The sequence below is a fragment of the Tyto alba genome, unplaced genomic scaffold, assembly GCF_018691265.1.
Source record: "Tyto alba isolate M040663 unplaced genomic scaffold, T.alba_DEE_v4.0 Super-Scaffold_48, whole genome shotgun sequence".
Classification (NCBI taxonomy): Eukaryota; Metazoa; Chordata; class Aves; order Strigiformes; family Tytonidae; genus Tyto; species Tyto alba.
Window position 1 is genome coordinate 27,113,862 of NW_024881324.1, and position 15,419 is coordinate 27,129,280.

The 15,419-nt window shown below is 41.6% G+C and overlaps 1 protein-coding gene across 1 annotated transcript; it reads left to right on the forward strand.

The window, feature by feature from the left end:
• The first annotated feature begins 1,980 nt into the window (after nucleotides 1-1,980).
• On the forward strand, nucleotides 1,981-9,697 carry LOC104364625 (carboxymethylenebutenolidase homolog). Its single transcript, XM_032989081.2, has 6 exons — nucleotides 1,981-2,055; nucleotides 4,529-4,751; nucleotides 5,618-5,725; nucleotides 6,359-6,501; nucleotides 8,306-8,397; nucleotides 9,412-9,697. The coding sequence occupies exons 2-6, from the start codon at nucleotides 4,537-4,539 to the stop codon at nucleotides 9,589-9,591; spliced, it is 738 nt and encodes a 245-aa protein (XP_032844972.1). The 5' UTR covers nucleotides 1,981-2,055; nucleotides 4,529-4,536; the 3' UTR covers nucleotides 9,592-9,697.
• The last annotated feature ends 5,722 nt before the right edge of the window (nucleotides 9,698-15,419 follow it).

The following is a 15,419-nucleotide window of genomic DNA, read 5'->3' on the forward strand; positions in this document are numbered from 1 at the left end:
TTTCCATGCTGCTAACGGTGCCCCATCTTTCCCGTGGGGAGACTTCAGAGAATTTTGCCCTGCGACTGCCGATCAGCTGTTGCTTTTCGTACGATACCATCTAGATGTAATATATTAATCCTGACGTTGCCTGGGTGATACAGCTCTCGTGACACATCTTTGCAGGAGAAGAATGTAGAGGGCTGGAAGTTTATTGTACCTTAATTACCCCAGCATAAACCCTGGGTAACTCCACATTAGTGGAGTTGCATTAGCATCAGAAGGTTAGCTAACGTGCAAGAGGACTATCAGGTCATATATTTAGAGAAGAGCAGTCATTCATAAATACTGAAACGGTATGTGTGCCGCAACACCGACACCGTGACTAAGCAAAAAGAAAAAAACCTGAGAAGCAGCATTTGCTCAAAGTGAAAGGGTAGCTACGAGTTCTGACGAGCACACCACATCTCCCTGATAAAACTGTAAGTCACTGAGTAAGAGCTGGAAATGAGAGATCCCGAAGAAGTGTGTGTTTATAGTTCAAGGTGCAATGACTGCACGTGCAGAGATCATGAATGTGTTGAATGAAGCTTTGGCTTCTCAGTAAAAAAAAACTGCATGGAGCGATTGTCAAGGAACGTGAAAAAACAGGAAATAAAATGAAAAACCATTTAGTTTCTAAAGTTTAATGTTAATATTAAGGTAAAGGGGAATAGTCTTATGTATAAGGAAGAATTTCCAGAGCTACGTTACTGTGACTAAGGAAATGGAAATGTGCTTAAGCAACTGCAGTGGAGAGGAGATTCTGCAAGCACTGCTGTCCTTTCTCTCTTCCAGGAATGATTTAAACTGCCAATTTTTTCCTCACATTTATTTTACTGTTATTCTTTGGAGTTGCTATGGAGTATCTAAGCTCCCTGTGTACTACAATTTGTTGTTTGTACTATACAAGTGGGAAAAGACAAAAAAACAAACCAAACAAAAAGGTTTTTGAACTTTATGACTTCACTCTGGAATTCTTTGGTAGGCTTTTTTTTTTTTTTTTTTTTTCATTCGTTTGACTTTATTTTAGGAAACGCTAATAAATAGCATGGACAAAGTTATTTAGAATATGGGAAAACAGCTTATATATGAGGACTAAATTGGAAGGCTGGTCACTTTCCCAAGGCAAAAGTGTGGTAGACCAACATGTGCATTTAGTGCTACTTTTTAGATGTGGTTCAGAGGAAACAGTGAATTTGGGATTGCTGATATTCTTAAATAAACATTTTTAAAGAATACTACTACTAATCCAATAAAAACAAAATCCGGAGGATGGGAGGGATACAAGGATCAGGCAATCACTTTAATTCAAAAGGAAAAAAACCCAGTATGAAATGTCCTGTGGTAGGATAAAAACGTACCAGCATTTTAAACACTTATTGTAATGATATGTATGGCAATCTACAAAACGCTTACCTTTTTACATGTTAGTTATTTTAACTCTGAAAGAGAAGATATTTTTTCCTATACTGTATAAGCTTTGTCTTGTATAGAGCTTTGAAATAATCTCTGCTTCACTACCTCACCCCGCTGATGACTTTAGATATTTCTTTTACCAATGGATGAATAGTCGAAGGACGTAACAGTAATGCCAGCGTGAGGTTTAAAAGTGATACTGGCCCAATCTTTAAAAACAAAGGAACAGCCTTTAAAAAAAAAAACAAAACAAAACAAAAAAATTTTGTCTAAATGAATTGCTCAGCTAAGTCAACGTGTTTCCTAAGCTACAAGACAAGACCTCCAAAGCTTAATACCATTTTGTGTAAGTTAAAAAGAAGTTTTGGTATTTGCCTGTAGTGGTACTCCTCACAACCCTGCCTACACTGGCAGTAAAATTAATGGCTGTAAAAGGAGTAAACGTTTAACTTTGTGACTCTGTGTTATGCAAGTACTTACAAGGCAGTAACTTACATAACTTTTATTTGAAGAAACCCGATCCCCCCCCTTTCTGAGCGTTACTAACTGCCTGGTGACTGCCCCCACCGAGCTCGCCCTTGCCTCGGCCGGCTCTTCCGCTCCTTCTCCTACACCCAGGTATGCGTGGGGTCTGGTTTTTTTAAAAACTTTCACGACATTTCCTCCTGAGGAATGTAAAATAAGTGCATGCTGAGGGCTGACTCAGCAACTTTCATTTTATCGATGTGTTTTCTTAAAGAGTGCATGCTCATTTAAATGATATGGAGGGCTATTTTTTTTTTTTTTTCCCCCCTAGTTATTTAAGATGATGGCTCAGAAACCTTTTATTTTCCCCCCTGAGGTGAGGAAGAAGTCTCAGGAGGAGGGCTCAGGAGAGGCTGTTGAAAGTCACAGAGCCACACAGCAGTATCTTTATATTTTTCTGCTTGTAGGTTCCAGTTTCTGAAAACTAAAGTTGTTGTTTGGTCTTCAAATAAATGCTCGAGTGCTCGCAGGTGGAGATGGTGGAACACCAGGGCTGTGAGCTTACAGATCCTCCTAAAAGAATAGCTTTGATGGATATAAGAGAGGAGGATTCATTTTTAAGGATTGTTTCAGGAGCTTCTTAAAAATAGAAAAAGATACTGTTCGTATGTAATGCATACTATGGCAAATGTGGAAACACTGAAACATTTTGACTACGCTGCAAAGCTTTCAAGTCTGTATGGTTTTTAAACCACACAAGCCAGGGCTACCCCTCGCCTAGAGCTCTTTTCCTCAGCTTTGCATTTACATGTTGCTTCACATTTTATCAGATAATGTGAAATGTTTGCAATTAAAGCCTTTAAGGACATACTGACTGGTAGGGGCTTCGTGTTTCTGGAGCTCTTAAATATGTTTCTTTAATAGGCAGTTGCTCTTCTTGTTACATTGTTTTATTTTAGTCTAAGCAAAATGAAATAGTTTGTGAATGGGAAATTAGTTAACAGCTCTTTCTTATTGCATATTTAAACTGTGTTTTGCCCTATATGCTCATCTATTCATTCATTTTTTTTTTTTTTCCTGGTAGGTTTATTTTAAATTAGAAGTCTTATATGTGAGACTACAACATGTGAAAAGAAATCACCTATGGGTGGATGTGGCTTATTTAGAAAAAAAGGAAAGGATTAGTATAAATGTGTGCCCAGAGTTAATACAGCTTTCAAATAAGACACAGCTTGTCTTGATTTATGAAAATTAAATCTCACAGGATCTGCAACCCTAGCCCTGCTAACACTGCTTGGCATATTCTGAATTTTAAAGTCTGCAAATCCAGAACATCGTGGTGCCTGGAAATCTGTGCAAATCTCCTAGCTGTAGGGTTGTGTATTTGTTTGCTTTCCTAAAGCTGTCCCTTTAGTGCCACAACTATTTAAGTCCCACAAGTTCGGGGACTGTTCAGTAACCTGCTTTTTCCCATTTCTCTCTGTGAGTATATTTGGCAAAGTCGAGTTTGAACATCCCTGTTTCTGTACAGGCAAAAGTTTCTTAGCTAGTACACACAGTTTATCTGTAGATAGTTTAAGTAAAGCTTTATCTGAATTCTCTCCACGTTCTTTAATAATTTGGAGATGTTCTGTATATATTCAAATAAGTTATTTGGGTCATTTTGTAGCAATATAAAATCAGTTCACCCAATTGGTCAACCTAAGGTCGATGGTGTAAAATCATTAACTTGAGAGCAAGGAGCTACATAAATCTGTGTTAGAGTGCGCTGGCATTTTCTGACCTTTGTGAATTGCTTGTTTATTTTCATTTAAGGAACAGTTTGTAAAAAATTAACCATGCCCTACTGTTAGTTTCTTGATATAACATTTGGCTCAACTTAAGGAATTTTTCCGTATGTTCAGTTTTCTTTTTACCTATCTCAGAGTTTGAATGCATTCCTTATTTAATATTAAATAAATATGATTTTATACTGGGGCTTTCACTGGTATATTTTTCTTGGCACCTTCCTTAAATAAACTCCTTCAAAAGTCTGCAACATCTGAGGTTAAATCTGGTTCAGAAAAAGGATTTCTTGACACTGAAAAAGTCAGCTATGGATTCTTTTAACTCTCTGGAGGAAAATACCATGTTTAATCTGAGTGTAATTATATCTTTCTACACAGTAGCTGTGGTTTGTTTTTTCTTCAAAATGCTAAGTCCTCTATTAAGCCTTTACAGTCGATACTAAATGAAGTTATGCATTCCTGACAAGGACACACACATGATGAAGAGTGAAAGAACTGGTTTCATCGCTATTTAAATAATTTTTGATGGTTGCCTAGCTGGTTGGTCATAACTTTATTTTTATTGCATTACTTACTGTAGTAATGGAAGTCCCATTTATGTACCGTATCCCCGCTGAAGAGTTCATAGCATAAGTAGCTCTAACAAGATTATTATTCATAAAAAACAACCCAGTGGGCTCGTTGACTAATGTTGCATTCCAGATCTAACAGTAATCAGCGTGTTCACAATGTTACTGTAACGATTCAGAAATTCCACGGTCTATTATACTGCTGTATTTTGGTCTTTTTCAGTATGCCGTGATGTGGTATTGACAACAGAGTATTTTTTTGTCCTCTAGTATCACACATGGCCAATGAATCGAGGCCCTGCCCATGTGGGATCGGAGACAGGTTTGACTACGAGAGCTGTGGGCAGGAAGCACAAGTCGAGCACGTCAGGGCGTATGTTTGCAAACCGGCTGCCAGCACAGACAAAGCTGTGATTGTGATTCATGATATATTTGGGTGGCAACTCCCAAACACCAGATACATGGCTGATATGCTTGCAGCTAATGGATACATGTAAGAAATACGACTGTTCTCAGAGTGTCTTTTTAATAAGAAAGTTTGTTGAACCAACTATTTATTTTTTTTTAAATAAGCCGTACAAACACAAATAATTTCATAGGCTTCCCTTACCTGTTTCTCTAAAGAGTTTCCTGTTTGTGAGAAGTCTAACATAGTTGAGTAGTCCTACCGTAATGAGACAGTAGGCAAGCACAGAAGAAGAGAGGGGAAACAGAGAAAAATCTTGTTCTGCATCTTTCGTTCTCCATGAACCCAAAGCAGCCTGCTTCCTTCCTCCTGACGTAGCATCTGTGCAACTTAGCTGTTATGGTAAAAATTCCAGAGAAGCTGAAAGTCATTCCTTGAAGGTAAAGTGTACCAGCTTGTGGTAAAGAAAGAAACAAGTTCTCAAATATGTAAAAAGCATGCTGGGTATTCTCTTTACCGTATTAGCGGGTTAGCGTTCCTTCTAGCCCAAAACGTATGTACCATGTAAATTATAGCTGGGTTGGTTTGGGTTTTTTGTGTTTTGTTTTGTTTTGTTTGTTTGTTTGTTTGTTTGTTTGTTTGTTTTTTGTTTTTGTTTTTTTTTTTTTTTTTTTTTTAATTCAGTGGGAAACCACTAAAGATTTTGCATTGCAGTTAACAACTTGTCAAATTAATTCATTAACTTTAACAGGAAAAAATGTGTCTGGAAGTTATACTAAGTCTCCTTATTAGAAATAGAAAAATAATGAGGGTTGATTGTATAGTGCTTTGATGTAGATTAAATTCTACATGTATTCAACAAAATTAATTTGTTGTATAGTACACACGGACTTCCCTTTAATCCTTTCTCAGTACTATTTCATGGGCATAAAATGTTTTCATTTCTCTTGCAGAGCCATCTGCCCGGATTTTTTTGTGGGACAAGAAGCTTGGAAACCTTCTAATGACTGGGCATCTTTCGAGGACTGGCTTAAAACCCGGAATGCCGGCAAAATAGACAAGTACATCAATTGTTCCTTGTCCAGCAAGCGGACATCCTTCTTTTGGAGAAGTTTTTTCCTCAGTAAAGATGCAGGATTAGATCCTAAATTAGTAATGGGTGAAATGCAGTTGGCTGCCCACAGACAGAAATTTCGTGCAGCTCGTGGGTCAAGCCCTAAGTTATGTGAGGGGTGCTTTTTGGAGTAAAGTAGAACTTTGAAGAAGAATAAGAGCACCCACTGTTTACCTCTGCAGAGTAGAATTGAGATGAATGACTCCAAAGTAAAGAACCAGCAAAGGAAGTTTCTTCTTTGTCTTCTCCCCTGGAGTTTCTCTTTTATTTTAGAAATGAGTCATAGTAAACTAGTGTTGTGGGTTGACCCCAGCCAAGCACCTATACCACCACTCACTCATTCCCCTCACGTGGGACAGGGGGGAGAGAGAATAGGAGGAACAAAGCAAGAAAACTCATGGGTTGAGATAAAGACAACTTGATAAATAAAGGAAAGAGAGAAACCAGGGGTGATGTAAAGACAGTCACTCACCACCTCCCACAAGCAGACCAATGCCCAGCCCGTCTCTGAGCAGCAGCCACTCTGGAGGCCAGGAGAAGAGAGCTGGAGCCTCACTTCACTTTCATTTACATGTTTCAGAGAAGTTGATGTCATCCTGAAGTACCTAAGGGAACAATGTGGTGCAAAGAAGATTGGTGCCATTGGGTTTTGCTGGGGTGGAGCGGCAGTACAACATCTGATGCTGAAAAATCCTCATTTAAAGACAGGAGTGTCCCTCTATGGTAAGTCTCAAATACCGACTGTGCTCTGAGCAGACATGACCTGTGCAGGAGCTTATTCTGCATGAGTATTACTGTGACAAAATTCAGTGCAGCATCTTACGGAAGAAAGTGATTTTGTTATACAAACTCTTTAAGCAACTTTATTTTGCACACCCTCGTATTTTGCAGCTAATCATAGCCACCAAGATCTGTTGTATTCCGGTGTCATGGCCGGGATTGCTTCTGGGCAGCATAGCACACAAGGGACACCAGATGCCAAGGCCTCGCTACGGCTCAGCTTCCTCTTGTCTGGCAATGACAAAATGGTTTCTGGGCACAACTTTTATATATTTTCGGAGCCAGGAGTTAATATGCAGTGGATCTCCGCCACAGCCTGTTGCTTACCTCTGTCAGGACAGGTTGCTGCCTACTGTCTGGTTTTAATTGTTTGGGAAACTTGTTTGACACGTGGCTGTACTCCATTCTCTTGTTGGGCTAACAGGGAAAGGCACGGCAGTAGTGATACGCTGCAACCTTTCTGCTGTCTTTCTGTTAGAGTGCAGGGTCTTTTGCTGATGAATCGTCTGGGCTGGGGGCTACACAGGCTGCAGACCTTCAGATCGTGACATGAACAGCTTCAGTCCTCAATGTTCCTGCTGGCAGCGGTCTCTCGTTGTTAATATGAACCATTTTTTAACTGTTTTAATCGTTGCACTCTCATACTTCCATTCTTAATGCATTTATGCTACCTTTAATATTTTTGTTATAAACCTCTGTACTTCTAGATCATTGAATCATAGACTTATAGCATGGTTTGGGTTGGAAGGGCCCTCAAAGCCCCCCCCAGTGCCCCCCCTGCCCCGGGCAGGGCCCCCTTCCCCCAGCCCAGGGGGCTCCCAGCCCCGTCCAACCTGGCCTTGAACCCTTCCAGGGAGGGGGCAGCCACAGCTGCTCTGGGCACCCTGGGCCAGCGCCTCACCCCCCGCACAGGGAAGGATTTCTGCCTGAGAGCTCATCTAAATCTAGTCAATAATTTCTTCATTCTATCTAATCTAAATCTGACCTCTTTCAGTTTAAAACTGCTGCCCCTCATCCTATCCCTGCACTCCCTGATAAAGTGTCCCTCCCCATTTTTCCTGTAGCCCCCCCTTAACCCAAAGCAATTTATATTCCTTTGAGTTGAAAGGAAGTTGAAGGTATTTGTCCAAAAAGTTTATGGGGACTGTTTTGCTGCACTGATTTGCTGATCAGCTGAGTCAATTCAACAGTGCTACGTGCTAATTTTTTACTTTTCTGTTGTAATAATTTCAATAATGAAGAGTTGCCAGGGTGATAGCTCGTTAGTTCTACCGTTACTTAAATCAAAATATATTTGAATAGTCAAAATTACAATATCAATTTGTTATTAACTTATATCAGTATAAATATATGTACATTGAAATCCTAACCATGTATCTGGAATGATGAATATTTGCAGTTATCTAAAAAATGGCCATGCCAAGCTAGAGCTGAGCAGCTCTGCAGTGTCCATCTTTCACAGGACCCTGTCTCTGACAATGGCCAGAAGCAGATGCCCAAATTAAACCACAAGAATGGGGCAAATGTAACAATTCTTCCCTGACTTTTTCAGATAGAGCTGGTCTTTCTATCTTTAATGACATCCCAAATCACAGGAAGTTCTCACAACAAAAGGGACTTTGAAGCAAAGCATGTTTGACTCAATTACAAACTAATCAGCTCTAACTGATCAGACTGTATATCTCTGATAGAGATTTACCACTTGTAGTAGCATGACTCATTGTATATGCCTCTCCTTCTTCCCTAGGAGTGATCAAGTTCTTTGAGGACAGGTCCAGTTTGCTTCATCCCACCTTCTTCATTTTTGCTGAAAAGGATGAGTTCATCCCATTGGAGCAGGTAATTTTCCCATCAGAGATATTCGTCTTCTTAGTGCTTTTTGTGCTTGTTTTGTATTTCGATATTTAATTAAGAGAAAGTAGAAAACTAATTTACACTTTTCTTCCTCTTTCACTAACTCTTACAGTAGTGCTACACAAATTTATGTTGTTTATCCTCAAAACAAAAAGATTTACAGTGACGTTAAAAAAGCTTTCTGTTTCTGTGGCAAAATATGGATGATTTATATATGAGAGTCGCTAGGAGGAAAAGGGCAAGAATCCAAAGGAAGACTTCTGTCAAGTTTAAGATACGGGACTCTAATTATACTGATGGCGCATAAAATCAGCAGAAAGTCTCCACCTGTACCGGTGGAATCACTGGTTGCAGGAGAATTAAAAAATCCTGTGACTATCCTTTTGCTTCCCCCAATATCCTGAAGAACTTTTACTTTCTGGTACTCTGCCAACAACCTTCCTGGGGAGCACAGGTGGAGAACGACTAGAGAAAGATGATTATCTACCAAAGGTAGCAAAGAGGAAGACATGCTTTCATTGAGTGGGATTAGCTTTAATTTTCCTGCCAAAAATGCCAGTAGCTTTGAACTGCAAATTTTGTATCTGTGCCTCTCCTCTCTCAATTTCAAATTCACTCAAAATCTTGACTTTTTTTTTTTTTTTTTTTTTTTTTGTGAAGTCTATCAAAAGTAACTTGTACGGTGATCACTACATGCTAACCTTCTCATGACACTGAGCAATAGGTGTTTTTACAGGTATTATTACAGTAAGCCATGTAATTTTTTTGTAGTTTTATGCAGTCACATGCCATTATTTTACTGGAGGAAAAAACCTAGTAAATAAAGAAAGTGTAGTAACAGAAATGCATTTGGGTGTGAAATCGGTAGAAGAGAAAATGATGACAAAGACACACTGTGTTTGTCTCTCAGAAAAGTAAAAAGCCAGGACAGTTTGAGGACTGTAAACACATAACATGTTAACTCTGTACTCAGCCAACATGGAACATTCTGTGTTACAGGTCACCGTACTGGAGCAGAAGCTTAAACAAAATTGTAAAGTTGACTATGAAGTTAAAATTTACCCTGGACAGACACATGGGTTCGTACATCGCAAACGAGAAGATATCAATCCTCAAGATAAGCCTTATATTGAGGAAGGAAGAAAGGATGTGATCAACTGGCTGAATAAATATCTTTAGCATAAACAAATGCCCATAAAATAAATTAATTGTTGTAGGAAATCAGAAAATAATACAGACCGTATTGATTAAAATGTTTGTAAAAGCACCAAAATACTTTGTAAAACTCTTGCAGTAACACTACTTATTTTCACTTATTTTCTAAGTAGGTGCTTAGAAATGGCTTTTCAAATGCTGAAAACTATAAACGCAAAAAAAAAAAAATTTAAACCTGATCCTGTGTATCAACATTATTAGAACCTCGCGTGAGATATTTTCTAGAATCTGAAAGTTTCACTTTTTTATATTAATGTCAATATGATAAAAAAAAATCTTTGAAACTCTGTCCATGCTTGAGAAATGTTCTCCTAAAAGCCATGTTTAGAGTTGTTGAGCTGTGAGATTTTCAGCTCCGTGGTTTTCGGCTTTGAGGTAAATAGAGTTCTGGTTTGAAAGGCTGGGATATTTTCTTGGAAACAGAATACCCTATTCAGAATTCATAAAACCAGAAAGAGGGAAAGAGGGGTGGAAATGGGAAGATCTGTAGGCAGACTGAAAGGGGGCTGCAGAGGTTTGGGAACCACGACTGAAGTGGAGACTGGAGGAAGGACATGCAGGATCAGAGAAGACTGACCTGAACAAGTGGGAAGAGAGCAGAACACAAAAAGAGACTGTGAAGAGCAGGAAAGCTCCGAAGAGAAAGAAGAACAAAGCAGGAATAGGAGACTGCCATTAGACATACACAGAGCATAGAAAGAAAACACGAGTGAAGACTTCTGTTCCATATTCTCCTTCCAGCTCTAGGCTGGTCTACCAGGGCGAGAGCTCCGGAGGGCAGGAGCCACCTTGTTATTCCCTTTAGCATCTTATTACCTACTCCGAGTCTATCGACTGACTTCTGGATAATCCGTTTTCATATCTTCCAGGCATTACTGGTATCCTAAAAGTGCTACCACTTCTAGGATACCTTCTGTTTCCACAGAAAGGCTGGCCTCTCTGTTCGTCCTCCTCCGTTTCCCGGAGACATCACACATCTGCCTGTGCCGTCAGAGACATCGTGGCTCACAGAGTTGTTTAAACTCCCTGAGGTGAACTTCAAACCTGCTGACATGTAGTTATTCTGCTTGAGTTTTGCTTCCCCCCTCTGTACACCTGCACTCCTGTTTCTGCTATAAAATTAATTTAATTCAGAATATAGTTAAAATTAACTTTTGTGAAGATTAAACCAAATGGCTCTGGACACTTCAGTCTTTAACAGACTTTATGGTATTAGTTCTCCTTCCTACTAATAACCAGCACTCTCCTTCTGCCCTTCTCTGACTTTTGATGCATTTACAAATACTTTTATTACTCGTTCTGTGTCACTTGAGAGCAATAAGCTGCACTGCTGCCTTAGCCTTTCTACAGGGTGTGTTGTTTCTTGACTCTTGTCCTCAGACACGTGCCTGTGCTTCCCCCCTTTGTAAGCCTCTGGTTTGATGCTGAAACACTTGCAGACATCTGGATGCAGCTGCAACAGCCTCTTGCTGTGCTGTCTGCCCTTCCTCCCCATCAGGATTGTCTGACATTTAATAACACCGATTTCACTAAGCACCAGTGTCTTCCACTCCCTTCTTCCCTCACAGCTTTTTCATCAGAAGCCCCGGCACCAGCTGAGTTTCTGATGTTCCTCCTTCCCTTTTTTCAGGCAAATGCATCATATCATTTCACAATGACCTCAGTGCAAATATTGTCATTTTGCCTGTTCTCAGGCAGCTGCCCTACCCTCCGCCCCTCCTTCAGAAATGAATCTAAACCAACCTGTGTGGAAATGTTACCTCCTCACCTTCACAAATCCTTCCAGTATCATCAGGTTTCTCTCTACTGTGATTTAACTGGGTATCAGGATCCGTAAGGCACAGCCCTTCCCTAGTGACTAGGGGAACATCACTGTGTTTCAGCTCCTTTGGTCCTCCTCGGTGTAGTTCACAGTAATTACGTGGTGAGGTCTTGCCTGCATCCGTGAAGCTGAGGGAATAGATGTGGTTGAAGTGTCGTGCTGAACATGGCTCAGTTTCTCCCCAGTGAAATACATGTGAGCCCAGGGAGCTCTCAGCTTTCACAGAGTATTGTCCTTCAAGGTGCAGCCCCTCAGTTGTTTCCGTTGCCCCACAGTATTTTTCTTTTTGTAGTTTTCTCTGCCAGCCATGCCTGAGAGCTTTCTGGTGCAGCCCCCTTCCCTTAGGGACATGTGCCCTAAGTGGTCTGCGATGGAGCTGCAGCTGCACGTGTGTCTTTGAAGTCCCCAAAGCCTCTGCTTTGGAGTGTCCCACCGGGTGGGTCCCACCTCAGGTCCCACATCCCCAGTGGTTCTTCAGCCATCCATTCCTCTTGAACCCCTTCTTCACATCACTCCTTCCACCTCCTCCTGCGAGGCACTGGGTATCTCCCCTGAGAAGGTAGCTCTCCCTGCACCACACTGAGTTGATATTAAAGAAACTCTCCTGTCTTTCAAAAAGATTTCATGCAGATTTCTGAGGTGAAAGGGCAAAAGCTCTCTTTGCTCCTTGACTTATGCCCTTGGTCAGTGACTAGTGCTCTCCTCTGGTGTGGGCACTGCACAGCATGTTGCCCTCTCCATGCTGTTTGAGTTCAGGAGAGATGAGTCAGTTCTTAGTGGGTCCAGCCAGCACAGGGAAAGCCTCTTCAGCTCCGTGGGACATTCTTTCCGTGTGTCATACTGGTAAAAATAGTCCCTCCACACCAGAGGTGAGAAGTTCCGTGATGCCATCCCTGATCCTGCCCTTGGGCTGGATCTGTGCGGCTTCCCAGTGACCTACAGACAGAGGGAAGGGCCAGGCAGTGACTTCTGTGCTTCCTGCCAGTCCTGACGTGGTTCTGGACTCAGCGTAGGGAGGAGAAGCAGTTTCATGGTGGGAGAACTGCAGACACATCCATTCACCGGTGCAGGGGGGACAACAACGCACAAACCTTCCCAGAAGAAAGCAACGTGGGTGTGTGGTTCGGGTGGTCTGTAAAGTGTGAATTCAATTCCCAGCTATGGGTTCATGCCCAATTTATCAGGGTTGCTATGACAACAGAGAGAGAGGATGAAATTGAACTCCCTACAACTATTGTCTCATGTGGATTTTAAACAGAAGAGCCTTGGTTTCTCAGAAGGTAGTATCTTGGCTGGCAAACCATTCCGGCTTGATTTTTTATGTGAATGAACAGATGTCTCAGGGAGTTGGCTAAGCTCTGCCAAATTTCTCCTGAGACAGGGGAAGACTGTGAAATGGAGTATTTTTTCAAAATTCATTGTCCTTGGAGAATTCAGAATGGCGGGCTGTGGGACAGGTATTGAATTTCATTATGCATTTGTTTTTGTAGGAATACGGCATCTACGATGGAAAACTCAGAATTTTGCCAGTGTTAACATTTACTTTACTAAAGAACACACGCACGTTCTCAAAACTCGTATTTGAGAGTATCCTCTGTGTCTAGGGAGCACTGACATATAGGTCTATAGGTTAGACATTGCAAACTCAGGTTTGTAATGCTCAGTTCTACCGGGCCTAGCATCCTTGATAGAAGGTAAGTCAGCTGCAGAAAATCACTGGGATAGACGCTGTAGACAGACGTAAGGCCTGATCGTGGGACCCCACGCGGATGCTTTTGTTCCCCTTGGTGTTGTGCTGCCTTGTCAGCTCCTTTCTAATAACTTTAGAGCCCTTTGATCAGTTCCAAATGAATTTGACAAAACAGTGAAGTCCTCGGTGCTGTTTAGTCCTGCATTTCTAGACAATCTGGACAGCACAGAGGAGACAGACTCACTGCACTGAGCAAAGTAGTGTGTCATGGATTTATCGGTTCTTTTTATTATTGGGGTTGCTGGCTGGCTGGTCAGCACACAGAAAGCCTGAAGCGCTTGCGAAGGCGTTGTCAGAGGATACAGGAGGGAAGGGGACTCGGGAAATGTGGGGGGGCAACCGAGGGGCAGGGCAGTCGGGGGGCAGAGGGAATGGGCTGCGGGTAACCCCGGGGATATGGGGAACTGAGTCCCTGTTGGGGGAAATCACACGGTACACGGGTGAAATGGAAGAGAGAACCTGGGAGAGCCCTGATGTCACCTTTTGTAGACCAAGTGGGATTTTGGTCACCGAGAAAGTGCTATGCTGAGGAAGGCTCGTGACCGGCACGCGTGGAATCCTTGATGCCTGAGTGAAGAAACTTGCGTGGACTGAAGAGAAAGAGGTATCCTGGAGGAAAACCTCAGGGACTTGAGAGAGACAGGACAACAGAACATAGTGGAGATCAGAGTCCTGAAGAACAAGAGCACATATCCTGTCCATTGCTGACAATTTTCTCTGCACAGGGAGGTTGAAGTCCTTTATATAAAAGAAAATACTAAACCACAGCTTGAGTGCGAACCACTGGATACTCTGTCTTCTTGGAAGCTGAATTCCAGGTTCTGATTTATGCTCTCTGGCACAAGTATTTTGGCAGCATCTGGTATCTTTAATTGATTTATTATTACACAGACTTAACTTCTAGTTTTTCTTCATTTGCTTACTGCTTTTTTTTTTGTACACACTGAGTGGGAGCTCTTTTATGGGTTTTCAGTTTAATCCTTATGGCAACAATTTTTAACCAAGATGACTATTTGACTCTGCTCCATTTTCTGCATTCCTCTCTATCAAGTTAGCGTTTTTTGTTTTGTTTTGGTTGTTTTTCTTTACTGTGGTGGCTAAACCAGATAGTGTCTATTTTATCTTAATAATTTCTGACAGCTTTTTTGTCTCCTGAACTCCAAACAAGAATAGGCTTTCAGTGTACAGGCCATAGTCATCAAGGACAAAGAACCACACTTGCCCCCTGCCCATCCCTGCACACACGCATGCGTACATAGCGGTGCCAGTATTCCCATAAAATGATGTGCACCTAGTCAGTATAAAAAAATATCTAATATCTTCTGGCCTGCAGGCAGGATGGCTTCCGTGCCTTGTGGTAGATTATAAAAGACTGTGCCCTTGCTTTAAGAATATGTCCCTCTGCACAGCACTAGCTGTACTGGTGAGAGGAGCAGTTCTCCCTCCCCAGCTTCAACCTCTGGCTCTGAGGAACTATGCTGCTAGGTCCTGGCGGGTTTTTTTTTGTCTTTGCCTGCTTCAGGGCAGGCTCTAGGGAGGAAGCTGAATGATTGCTGTGCTGAATTAGTGAGGCTTTGGGGCTAGATGACTGACCAGAAGTCGAATTTAATGGAACTTGAGGAATCGATGGAAGATGTGGTAGAGGTGACTACAGCTGTAGAATCGGTTCCAGCCCACCCGAGGGCCATTTTGGCCACATCCACAGCTATACTAAGATTGGTATTTAGCACTGTAGTTGCCTACCTTGCATAGGTTTTAATCAAACTGGACTTTGTACCTTTAACTGCTGACACTTCAGTGTATTTCACTGCGGGCAGTGACTGGTAGCTTAGCCGCTAGTCAGGCGTAGTGAGGGGACCATTTCTCAAGTAGGTAGTTTTGTCACAGGGACACAAAACAATCCAGATTAATTTCATTTAAGATAAGAAAAAATAAAGGTAGACCCGCAGAGATTACTTTGTGGCAGAGCTCCCATGGGAGGTGTGGTGGGAGTTTGGTGCCGACCTCCTCTTTATGCCTTCAGAAACATCCCTCAGCACATTTTACTTATTTGCTTGTTTCTCATCTTTGGCACTGAAGTGTATCGAAGTCCAGCAAATAACAGAATGCTGAATTTCAGAAAGCAGGGAGCGGAATGGGCTAATAAAGCTCCAAAACAAAGTTTCCCTTTCAGACTGTGGAGCAGATGGTGGCACCTGTGGCAATACATTTCCCACCACT